Here is a 12,741-nt window from a genome sequence, read left to right as displayed (position 1 = left end):
TGATTGATGAAAGAGAGAGACAGTCATAATGCCTAAGCAAAATAGCTAAAGATGAGATTTACTTATAGGAATATTCAACAGAATAAACTGAAAGTGACAGAAACACTTACTTATTCAAGAACAGACTGATTCCTTTGACACTAGGATTAACACCAGAAATAGAACCCTACTAGTTACTTATTCTGGGCTTCCCTGATAGCTCAGATGGTAAAGAATCTGCCCGCAATGCGCGAGACCTGGGTTCAGTTCCTGAGTTGGGAAGATTCCCTGGAGGAGGAAATGGCAACCCACTCCAGTATTCTTGCCTGGAGAATCCCCATGGACAGAGGAGCCTGGCGGGCTACAGTCCATGGGGTTGCAAAGAGTTGGACACAACAGAGTGACTAAGCACAGCACAGTTACTTATTCTAGGAAGAAAGAAAAATGAGCTCTTTCTAGATGTTAGCCAGCTAAAAGGACAATATTTGATGCTCTGGGACACCTAGAGTTTCTGTTGCTGGTAAAATGAAAGACTTGCTCATTCAAAGTTAGCACACCAGAATCTGGTTGCCCAGATATTTCACACCATAGACACTTAAAATCAGTCCCCTCATGCTTCATCACTTTCTTTCCCCACGACTTTCCACATCCAGCAGGACAGGCACAACAGGAGGCCACTCGAGTGCTAAGAACAATGAAGTCTGCCACATTAAAGGAAAAGCATTCACGGTGCTAAGACATTTCTTTTGAACCAATCTCCAGTGAAAATGCACAGACAAAATAAGCATGCAGAGCAGTAGAGCAGGATGCGGGCACACTGCGTCAGACACACAATGGAGGAAGCAGAAACAGCAGAACAGAAAGACACAACATAAGCAAATGCTACAATGGCTCTTCTCTGGAAGGAAATTCACCCCCCAAATAAAATGAAAAGCCTGCTAAAGAAAGTCAGACGTGGTGAGCTGGTGTCTGGACCAAGAGAGAACTTTTCCTAAGGATACAGAAGCCCTAAGAATAGGGCTTATCCCAACAGCGGAGAAACACAGAAAAGCAAAGTCAGGTAGATGTGCAGAGGCAAGACTGGGGAAGAAAAAATGCAAAGGCCCATGTCTGATGCGAATAAAACCCATTTCTTTAGAAGAGTGCTAAAAACCCTCTATCTTTTAGAAAATAACTCACATCTGAAAAAAGTACTTGAAGAGCAGCTTTCTACTGGCCTTTCAGTTCATTTTTCTTCTGTTAATTTTAAGCAGATTTAAATTTCTAACTTTTTAATTAAAAAGTTGTGCCTCCTCTTTCCACAAGAAGGCCCCAAGCAAATGCAGTCGAGCATAACTACTGCCAGGAATATGAGCCACCACCGTCCAACCTTCCTTTTTGACTGAATCTTCTTAAGTACTACTCTATTTTGCATGATAAGGACACATATCAGATTCAGGACTTCAAGAATTCTTAGAAAGGTGTGGGATTAGGTGGGAAGTACAGTACCCACATTCATGCAATATGTGGAATGGAAGAGCCTTCTTTCTCTTGTTTACCAGGGAAACCTGAGATGCAGGGCCGTGTTGCAAATGGCAACATCAGGGGTTCAGAGAGTGTGGGAAAGAGGTTTTCAGTCAATTTTTTCAAAGTTCAATTGAATACAAAGATCTAACATCCAGTTCTACTTCTTTGCAGAGACTTGAACAGGACAATAATATTGGCGCTTCTAAAGACTATAAGAGCAGGTTCAAAAATTAGAACATTTCTTGCTATTGAGACTATAAGACATAGGGTGAAAACTACAACTGAAAACATTTTGAGCAGTTTATACTGTTGATTTGGAGTATGTCTGAACTGAGAGACCATAGTAAATAACCAGTCTTATATGTATTAAATGCCAATGACAATCATCAGCAGAGGCTTTCTTTCTGTGGTTGGAGATAAGATGCACAGTCTATTTTCACTTCATCCTTTGATCAATGTAAACAGCCTAAAGAGGTTAGTAGACCATCTCAAAACTACTCTACCTTCCTACTCTGGAGGTATGTTCCAGGGGGAACGTTTCATGCAGAAAAAGATGGGTGTGTGCAAAAGTATATCACCTGACAAATTTCCACAGCATTCTACACATTCCAACACAAGACCAACAGGAGAAGAGTGCATCTTGGTCAGTCCCCTGACCAAGGCTAAGAAGGTAGACAAGAGAAAGAGGAAGACAGAGATACGGGCTTGCTGGTGTTGGTCTTACATCACTGATGAGCACATTAGTTCTCTTAAGCTGCCTCATCATAGGGGTGTCATAAGATGCAGCGCCGTGCCCGTGCCCTCTCCTTTGGCCTTTGATGTATTCCACCTAGAGTGCCAGCAAGACAGCAAAGTCAGAATGGGCAGGGCCCACCAGATGGGGTCTCCTGGACCAGAGGCCTCACCAGGAAGCTGTCAGTCCTGAGGAAGCCTTTCCCAGGAAGTAATCCCAAGAAGGGGAGCTCATAACACCACCTGGTCGGGTGTCATTCTTCACATCACAGGATTCACCTGAAGTTAGAAATACAGGCCTCGCTCTTTTCAAAACCAGCGAAGTCTTCAAGATTTCAACTTGTTTTTAACTTGCTAATAATATGAGCTTGGAGATTTAAAGACACATTAAAAGTGTTTTAAATCGAAAAGTTCTTGTTACATTTAACTATTCTTAGCGATTCCACTACTTTTTGTGAGTGATTTCATATCTTTGTTTCAAGTATTTATACCATTCCATTAATTTGTAATAAAAATAATGCATTGGCATTTTAAATTTAAAAACTTAAAAAAAATCATATTTGCTTATCATTCGACATCTGAACATTTTGCAGAGACATTTTGTCTCTTCATAATTCCCATTTCTTTTGTTACCTGACATTACTACTTGTATCTTCCAAAAGATTGGGATTCCATGTTTGGCATGGCTGAAAGGCATATGTACAACCACCAAACGTATCCTAAACCTATTTCTTCAAACAAATACTTGAGAAAACAGTAAAGGAGAAGAAGATAAATAAATATTAAAGAAAAAAAAGAGGAGGAAGGCAGGATCTCTGAATTGGAGAAGAAATAAGATATTCTTGAGCTCGTCCTTCTGGAGTAAAACTTGCTCTCTGAAAGATCTGGTGGTTGATCATGGAGTCTCTGATCTAATGTCTGAAAACTTGTCATAACTCAGGAGTATTCTACATAATTAGTCTAACAAGGGAAATTAGGTAATGGGGCAATCAAGTTTGGGCACATTTCTGAGTCCACCTTCTCACTAATATGAAATCTGCTAGCATTAGGCATTCCCCCTCAGCTCCCTGTGCATACCTCAATCAGACACAACCCCAAATTGTAATTATTTATCCGTAGACATAGAGTCTGAGGACATTTATTCCCCCTAGTTCCTAGCCCAAGCTTTCAATATATGTTTGTTAAATAAAAAAGTTAAAGTGACTGTATCTGATAGAAATTTTCAAAGCTTTTCGTGATATAATTTTCAAAGCCCTGAGTGCTATCAAAGACCCTGTATCTCTTTGATCACTAATACTGCACTTTCTTCCTGGGAATCACTTTTTCCTGCAGGGTTTCTAAACATCTCCTCACATTAGAGCAACTGCTTGCCCACGTGTGTTACCTGGCTGCTCAGCTTGGCTGCCTTCTTGGCCATTTCAATGTCAGGGCGACCAAGCATGCTGAGTCCATGGCTGCCTTCCTTGCGGTGCTTGGCTCTGTACTCCACCTGAATCAAAGAAAACCCAAATGGACAACATGTTCTAGGTAGCCGGCGCCTTGTACTACCTGCTCGCGATGCATGGTGGACTGGCAACATTTTAACCACCCACTTACCTCGCTGGCCTGTTTGGCAGCCTGCGTGGCCTTCTTGATGTCTGGCCGATCGGCCACTGTGGTGTAATGCAGGTTTTCTTTCGCATCTTTTTTGTAAGCGACCTTCATTTGGAGAAAGAAAACATTTGCTCATATGAGAGACAGACTTTCTGAAGGGAACCTTTTTGATTAAAACCAAATCAATCCCACCACCACATATTTTAAACCACCAGATATAGAAATTAGGGTGACCCCTCACTGGGCCCAGGCCAGCATGCACCAGCGTGGGATCCCCTGGTGCAGGTGGGCCCCAGAGAGTGAGAAGAGGAACTCACATTACTCTGCTTCTTGGCCACGTCCATGGCATGTACCACATCTGGGGGCTCCAGCATGATGGAGTAGTTGGATTTGCCTTTCTCCTTGACAAACTTCTTCTTGTAATTTGTCTGAAAAGAGCCAGAATTACTTAGGTGAGGAGGGGAAGTCAGGAACAGAATTGTTTTACTAGAAGAACTGTGAGAAAATCTCAAGGAAAATCCATTGTTCCCCATTTTGCTGTCATTTTGGAACTGGGGTGTCTTGTCTGTATTCTAGTTCTTCTCTTTCATTTCTGTCCTGGTACCTGACATTGAGCCACATACCAGTCTTTAAAGAATGAGTTACAAGCAAAGCAAACTCTTTCATTCATCTTTTTAAAATAAAGGGAACCTTATAAGGCTCATAAATACAAATTATTAAATATTTATTATAAATACATGATACAATAATAAATACATGATTATTAAAGGATTATCCATAAGGATGTAGTGGGCAGAGATTAGGGAGATATGAAGACGTGATTTTGATTCTCTAAAATTGTTCAGCAGTTTAAGGAGGAGAGAGATGATGAGAAAGACAGATTTTCACTATCAAAGCTTCCTCCCTTTATTACCACTAGGGTAGTGATATCTTTATTGCCAGACAAGACATCTTATGATAAAACCCATGTCTGCCACAGTTGGCAAAACTGGAAAGGCAATAAATATTGAGTCTTTATTATCATTACTATTTTTGGTTGCGCCATGTGGCATGCAGGATCTTAGTTCCCCGACTGGAGATCAAACTCTGCATTGGGAGCATGGAGTCTTAACCGCTGGACCACCAGGGCAGTTCCTACTGAATTGTGTTTTAAGCCAGCGTTCAAAGTTCACATATAGGTACTGGCTATGAGTGAAGTGACGTAAAAGAAAGTGTGTGTGAGCAAAAACATGACTTTCAGTCTTTTGCTGGATGCTAAGGTAAAGTGGCATTGCTGCGGCCAAGAGTCCTGGGGCTGGGCGCTTACATCACTGACGTTCTTGGTCACTTCTTTGACATGAATAGTGTCCCGGGTCTCTGGCAGCGTCGTGTACGAACCCTGCGCCAAGTGCTTCTTCACATACTGCTTGTACTTGTTCTGGGAAAGCACAGAGAGCTTGTTACAGTGCCGGCCTGGGGCATCAGCCCGGGACAGAAGGCGAGCATATGGGCTGCCGGAGGGGTACCTCTGACACCAGGCCGCTGACTCTCTTTGCCAGGAGGATCTGTGGCGTGTCAGGCACGGCATGGCAGCTTCCTCTTTCCTTGACGTGTTTCTCTTTGTATTTCAGCTGCAGGGGTGAGAAAAAGGCATTTCTTCAGCTCCTCTGAGTCTCCTGCATATTTTTTATCAAGCTCCTGAGTTACTAAATAGAGCTGGGAGAGTAGTGTCATTGACGTAGTTAGAAACAAATTAAATTCAGTATAAGATTTGATGTTTAGAAATCTTGGGAAATACCAAAAAAAGATTTTCTTTATCTCGTGCAAGCTGAGGCTTTAATAACAATCAGAATGAACATTATGATGAATCTTTATATATGCAGCTTTAGTTCAGAGCACTTTGAAATGTCATTGGACCCTCCCCCAAGCCCTGGGAGGCATTATTAGTCCTCCTTTCCAGCTGAGGAAATAGGAAGCATAGGAAGACTGTGACCCCATGAAAATGAGTATGTTCCCTTATAGAGTCCAGCCAGGCCCTCAGATCCCCAGTGCTGGCTGGGAGGGCTGGCTCATGGAGCCTCTGTATCAGGCCCGGCCACCTGACTGTAACAGCTTCCCGCTGCTGCCACCCTGCTCCGCCAAGTCACTGCTGTGGATGGGGTCAGCAGCCCTCCCCAGTCCTGGGTGCCCTGGGGACTGGGCTTCAGAAGGCAGCCCTGCGTGAAGCCAGGCCTCTGGGAAGGCACCGCATGCTTACATCACTTTCGATTATAGAATTCTTCAGGGCCAGCACCATGTCTTTATCATCCGTGACGGAAAGCTTGCAACCCTTGAGGTACTCTCGGTCCAGCTTGTACTCAAACTATAACAGAAGAAAGGCAGAGGAAGCTGGAAAAGGGTTCCAGGCACAGGAGCCAGCTGGTATCTGGTTAAATTCCTAGGGAGTCTTCTTCTTGAGGGCACTATGAGGATTTGCTGCCAGGATAGGGGCAAGGGTTTCCTGGCTGGGTCCACCACAAGCTGAGCTCCTCCTTGCCAGCCCCAAGGCCAGGACAAAGCTTTCCTGCTCCTTCCCTGCCTCCCTCAAGAGCCATTATTGTTTGGGCTCAGCCATGTGAGACCAAGCTGTGTGGCCAGGTCTACTTCCTGAGCTTGCCTCTCACACTTCACAACCCTCCTGCCCTTGGATCTCAGACGAGCTAGGGTTAACACAGTGATAGCGGTAATTATGGATAATGAGGAACGTTTCTGCCCTGGGTATGTCATGCAGTTCTGTCTCTCTTATCTCACATCGCTCTGCTGCAGGGTCGACTTCGCAGCCTGGATGAAGTCTGGGCGGTCAGGGGTCCATTTCCAGTAGGCTTTGGTGGCTTCATACTGCTTCTTGTAGTCCAACTGTTTTTAACAAGATAGAAACAGGTCAGTTCATCAAGTGACCTGAATTCACACCCACACACGCAGCACAGAGGGACTCAGCTTGCATTTTAACATTTAACAAATCATGGTTCTTTATGCAAGAAGAGAACCCCAGTTTAAATTTCTATACAATTTGCGCAAATAGTTTTGTCATCCTATGGGACCCCTGGGCCTCAAAATAGAATCTAATAATTGCTAAAGGTTCCAGATGAAATGATTTTTCAAACTAACTCTGCCAGGGCAGTTTAATTATTTTGAGTCAAGTCCTTTTAACTTCTAACTAAATTCAGACAACTTTTAAAAAATTATTAAACATTTTTTATTTTCTGCCAGGCACTTCTCAAAGTGCTTCATAAATATTAACTCATTTAATCTTCATCACAACTTCATTAAATCAGCAGCTGAGGAACTGTCTAGAGGGGCTAAGTAAGCTGCCCAGGTAAGACAGCTAGTGAGCAGTGGATCTCAGGTTTAAGCCCAGGCAGCCTGACTTCATAGGGCGTGTATACTTGCTAGGTTTGCGTTTGAGCTGGAGAACTGGCTACCTTAGGCTGAGTCTGAGGAATAGAGAGTATGTAATTTCATTTGAGTGTCCTTGCCCTCACTATCAGCCACATTTCTTCACTCTTTTTGTCCTCCTTTTTCTTGGTCAATATATCATTGTGTACAGTAAGATACACATGCTTTCATATATTAATTTTGATCAAATTTTTTCCATTTCATTGTGAAAATTTTCAAGCACATGGAGAGTTGCCAAAAAAAAAAAAAAAGTTGCATGAATCTTACAGAGAATACCCATATACTCAGCACCTAAATTTTACAATGTACATTTTACTACATTTGCTTTGTCCCACATCTATTCTGCTACTTATCTCTCTGTCCATTCTCAGGACACCTGTAAGCTCCCTGTCAGCCCCTAAAGGCATTTCAGTTTGTTTACCCTAATAAATACAACTCTCTGTGGCACTAGTGGTCACAACTTGGATCTTATAATCTTTAATTATATAACCACATATATTTTTAAGAAGTCAATACTTATCTAAATGCACAAAAAATGTTTCTGTGGTTGAGGCCTTAAGATGCCCCAAAACACACAAAGAAGAATTAGCACAGAGAGGCGTGAGCAGGAGGAAGGTCTAGGTCAACTCCTGACAGCATCAAGCAGCTCAAGTGTTCTCTTTTTTCAGAAGCAGGCTCCAGAGTTTGAAGCAGGAGAAGAACAAAATGACTGGAGACACTTTCAAAATTGTAACCTTCATTTCAGAATTAAACTCCCATTTCTCAGTATCCTGACACAGCAGCTGAGTGGGTACAACATCCATGGGCCACCCTTGCTTTTTCCCACCTTTCCCTGGTGAGAACCACAGGAGCATTTAGAGGTCAGCGTTATCACTTATGCGCCGGGACCCAGCCCTTGATCTGGAGTCACTAGAATGCAACCACCTGAAGTGATGCCAAAAGAGGTCATGTGTCCTACAGATGCTGATGAACCCCTGTTAGATTTGGGGACTTACATTGGTGTTGACTTTGTAGGCATCCTTGGCTGCCTTGATATGAACAGCATCTGGCTCAATGGTACAGTTGGACTTAGTTCTCTGGTAAACTTCCTTGTATTTCAGCTGCAGGAGGAAACACAGGTTAATTTTTTAAAGCAGCCCACAAGTGTCTTTTAAAAAAAAAAATTAAAACTGTAACTATAGTACACAACGCTTCTTAAGACTGAATACATCTGTTGTGAAGAAATGATGCAGCCATCGCATCTAACAGACATGCACTTATCCTGTCTCAGGTCTTAGAGTCTACCCCTCAGGACACATTGCGTCTGTTCACTGAGTTACCATAGAATTTATGTCCTCTGAGCTTGTGCTGAAAAGAATAGCTGGATAGCAGTCTATGTGTTTTCCCTTACCCAGATCAGAAACTCGAGTCTAGAACATCTTGAAAACCACTGATGGAAGACAAGACTTCCCCCAGTGGCTCAGCCGAATGGGATCAGGCTTGTCCTTCCACACCCCTGTAGTTGTAGCTGTTATCATTTTATGTTGTAATTATTTGTCTACTGAGCTGAATCCTTTGCGGGCAAAGATGTGTATCATTCAGTATTTCATTCCCAGCAGCAGGCACTTAACAGACAACATATGAGCTCAGTCACTCAGTCGTGTCTGACTCCTTGCAATCTCATGGACTGCAGCCTGCCGGGCTCCTCTGTCTATGGAATTTGCTAGGCAAAAATACCAGAGTGGGCTGCCATTTCCTCCTCCAAGGGATCTTCCTGCCCTGGGGATGGAATCTGCGTCTTCTGCATTGGCAGGCAGATTCTTTACCACTAGTGCCACCTGGGAGACCCCCAAGGAACCAAATAAATATTTAATGAATCAATATACTGATGGATGAATGCTGTCATCAGTATTACCATTGCTAGAGCCACCACTAGTGAGTTTTGGTGGGAGAGGGAGAAACAGGGAAGGCTTAGCCTCTGTGAGCCCAACTGGTCATTTTTTCACCTTGAGCCTGGAATTTCTAGCTTCACCCATTTTTGCTCCTTTTAAATTTCAGGGCCCTGAGGCCTCATCTGGGCCTTCTCACTAATTATTGCAGAAGGATCTTAGGTCTTAACATGGTTAAATCTGAAATAAAACTGTCCAAAGGAAGCCACAGTAGTGCTTATTAAATTTGCCTGATCAAGTGAATCACAATTTTCTGCGCTTTTTCATAAATGTAGCAAATCAGTAGCTTTAGGGTTCAGGCCTGGACATCCATATTTTTCATCAGTTCGGGTTATGGTTATAATCAGAAAGCTTAAGGAAATGGATGCAGAATTGCTTCATTTTTTTTTTTTCCCACTGAGAGAGAATGGGCTGCTCCACATAGGGGATCTACCTTATAGATGTTTATGAATACCTAATGTTTATGTTTGAAGTGCCAAAACTTATTTTTATATGAAAAATATAATACGTATTTTTAAATGATTTATACATTTCTGCCTTCATAAACAGTGCACGGATATATTTAACATTTTTCTAGGCAACTCAAAGTCAATAGTGTGAACCCATTTGTTTATCTACCAAAGAACTCCTGAGCACCAGCCTCAGTCAGGGCTTTGGGGTAGGAATTTCCACAGTTGCTTTTACTATTCTTTATGATGCGATGCCCACAAAGCCATGGAGTTCTTTAACATATTAATCTATTTGTTACCCCAAATGCAAGGAGGTCAAACCAGTCGATCCTAAAGGAAATCAACCCTGAATTTTCAATGGAAGGACTGATGCTAAAGCTGAAGCTCTAATACTTTGGCCACCTGACATGAAGAGCTGACTCATTGGAAAAGGCCCCAATGCTGGGAGATTGATAGCAAGCAGGAGGAAAAGGCGGGGGACAGAGGATGAGATAGTTGTACAGCATCACCAACTCACTGGACATGAATTTGGGCAAACTCCAGGAGATAGTGAAGGATAGGGAAGCCTGGCATACTGCAGTCCAGCGAAGAACTGGACACAACTCAGTGACTGAACCACCACCCCCAAAATGATGACAGTTTTCCACCACAGAATCTAGCGATGTTTATCAAAATATATGGATATAATTTCTACTCAAATTCAAAGTATTAGGATTTAATGGCTACTTTGTTCCTCTCAGCAGAGATGAAGCTTACAGAGTCCTCATAGAGTTTATGGCCCACTGCATTTTTCAAATGGTCTCAACAATATCCTTCTACGCTACATGCTTTTCTGCAGTGTGACCTTCCCATTTGTTCACCCAGAGGAGGCCTGTCTCTCTTCACCCCTTGAATCTAGGTGTGTATACTCTGCCCAGCAAAATAATGCAACAGTGACTCTGTGTCAGTTCTAGGAGTGGCCCTCAATGGGCCTGGAAGCTTCTACTCCAGCCTCTTAGGACACATCCACCATGCTCTGAGACAGCCAAGCCACAAAGGCCGCGTATAGAGGTTCCTGTCTGTACAGTAGCTGAGTGCCCAGCCAGGCTTGATCAGGCGCCGGCGCTGGGAGCAAACAGCTCCTGGCAGTTGTGGCTTTCCTGAGCTGCCGCTGTCTGCCAGCACACGTAATACAGCATCTGCTCGGCTGTGCCCAGCCAGCCCACGGAATGCTCAGCAAAAAAGATGACTGCGGTCTCAAACTGCTACAATTTAGATCGACTGTTACACGGGTATAGATAATTGGTCCTGGGTTTGTTAACTCACACTAGAAAGAGGCCAAGGTGAGAGGGGCTGCAAAGCCACCCCGGTACTTACATCACTGACTTCATCTTTGACCTTCCGGACATGCAGCAACATGGGCGTGTCATGAATCGTGGTGTAGCCTCTGGGTTTCGCTTTGTTGTATTCCAACTTATACAGTATCTGAAAGAGATGTCAAGGCAGAAAGAGCCAACGTTCTGCATCTCAATTTATATTGCAATGTGTGTAAAAATATAAAGGGAGCATTGTTGCTATTGCCATTGAGTACACACAAAGGAGAGAGAGTCCCATAGACTCATCAGGTTTTCACGCTTTCTGCAAGCGCTCTCAACGCGCCCGTGCCTCTACAATGGGCTGTCTGCTGACTTGGCTGGGATGATACTTTACTCTAAAAGAAGAGTCCTGAGCACAGTAGGACATTCAGTGTCCCCCCTCCCTCCCACTAAATGGCGGTAGAGTCTTCCAAACAGGTGACCATCTAAAATGCCCTTCCACACTGGCAAATACCCCCAAGGTCAAGAAACCACTCAGTGCTCCCCGTACTTACATCACTGATTTGTTTGTTGACTTTTGTAGTACGTAGGTGTTCTGGAGTATCCACAATTGAGGTAAACTTGTCCTTTGTTTCTTCATAATTCTTTCTGTACTTGATCTAAGTCGTAGAGGAGAAGAGCAAGTCAACTTGAAGTAGGAGAGGGCCATCAGGGACTCTAGCTCTCCTTTTGAGACAGTCCCATGGAAAACAACAGGATTATTATATATATATCCCCATAGATGTGGGGGATGATGCCATGCTTTCATATTAAATCTTTTTGATAGCAATAGAGTAACAGAGTGAGAAGATAATAATAAGAATAAAATGATAGTTTCCATATATTATGTGGAAACTGAGCCCCAGAGAGGTTAAGAGGATAAGCTAAGGGCATGTGTAGAGTGAAATCTCAGAGCCAGGCCTAGACCCATGCTCTCTGGAGTCTCACAAGTAATGATTCACTCACAGTGAGCTGCATCAAATACATATTTTCTTAAGCTATGTTTTCATATCAGAGATGAAACAGATGAAAAAGATGAATACGTACAGTTCAAAGCAGTTATTTTAAAAGACATTCACTTTTGAAATTTTCAAGTCATGATTTTTTTTTTCATGCACATAAGCAGTTTCAAGCAGACACAAAGAGCGCAGCAAAATTCCATGCACAGCTATCTGATGATCACATCAAGATGAAAAGTTCAGGCAAATAGTATGTCCATTGGAAGGCATTCTCATTTCATGTGCAGGTCTGATATCAGACTAAAGTGATAAAACAAGTTGCTAATACAAAAGTAAAGTGATAAAACAAGCTGCCAATACAAAAGATTGATTAAAAACTTTTTGGGGGTGTGGAAACAATGGCATTATTTATTAACATTGTATCTGGTAGTTAGGTAATGACCACTGTCTTTTTTTTTTTTTTTTTGCTGCTTCAAATTTACCTTTCAACATATGATGGAAAGGTGATGGAGTGTGCTTCAGATGACCTTGTAGGAAGGCAAGGTGATCAGTAGTATTGTTAACATGTGTGCATGAGGACAGATGTGCTGAAATAACCTAACAAATACAGTATCAAACACAAGAGGGACCATGAATATGTCCAATATTCAAAGAGCTGCACCATCATCCTCATCTCTCCAAAATGGTAGAGTAGTCATTAGAAAGCAATGTACACATTGGATGAAAATTTTAGATATTCAGACCTTTTAAATATGGTCAAATGTAACTAAGATCCTTATCTCTAAGAAATCTATTTCTTTGGGGCAAACAGTGAAAAACATAAACTAATGTCATACCAATTTGGAAA

At 42.6% G+C, this 12,741-nt stretch overlaps 1 protein-coding gene across 13 annotated transcripts in view; it reads right to left on the bottom strand.

The window, feature by feature from the left end:
- NEB (nebulin) overlaps positions 1 to 12,741 on the bottom strand; it is a 205,399-nt gene that overhangs the window by 29,519 nt on the left and 163,139 nt on the right. For all 13 annotated transcript variants that reach the window (XM_070476218.1, XM_070476209.1, XM_070476208.1 and 10 more), the window contains 10 exons: positions 11,451 to 11,555; positions 10,958 to 11,065; positions 8,220 to 8,324; positions 6,580 to 6,684; positions 6,047 to 6,151; positions 5,316 to 5,420; positions 5,117 to 5,227; positions 4,128 to 4,238; positions 3,814 to 3,915; positions 3,602 to 3,706 (listed from right to left, as the gene is read on the bottom strand). In XM_070476218.1, the coding sequence (XP_070332319.1) occupies positions 3,602 to 3,706; positions 3,814 to 3,915; positions 4,128 to 4,238; positions 5,117 to 5,227; positions 5,316 to 5,420; positions 6,047 to 6,151; positions 6,580 to 6,684; positions 8,220 to 8,324; positions 10,958 to 11,065; positions 11,451 to 11,555 (1,062 nt within the window). The remainder of the gene's footprint in view (positions 1 to 3,601; positions 3,707 to 3,813; positions 3,916 to 4,127; positions 4,239 to 5,116; positions 5,228 to 5,315; positions 5,421 to 6,046; positions 6,152 to 6,579; positions 6,685 to 8,219; positions 8,325 to 10,957; positions 11,066 to 11,450; positions 11,556 to 12,741) is intronic.

Source organism: Odocoileus virginianus, chromosome 13 (assembly GCF_023699985.2).
Source record: "Odocoileus virginianus isolate 20LAN1187 ecotype Illinois chromosome 13, Ovbor_1.2, whole genome shotgun sequence".
Taxonomy (NCBI): Eukaryota; Metazoa; Chordata; class Mammalia; order Artiodactyla; family Cervidae; genus Odocoileus; species Odocoileus virginianus.
The sequence above is the reverse complement of the archived record's forward strand: the minus strand, read 5'-3'. Positions and strand labels throughout refer to the sequence as shown.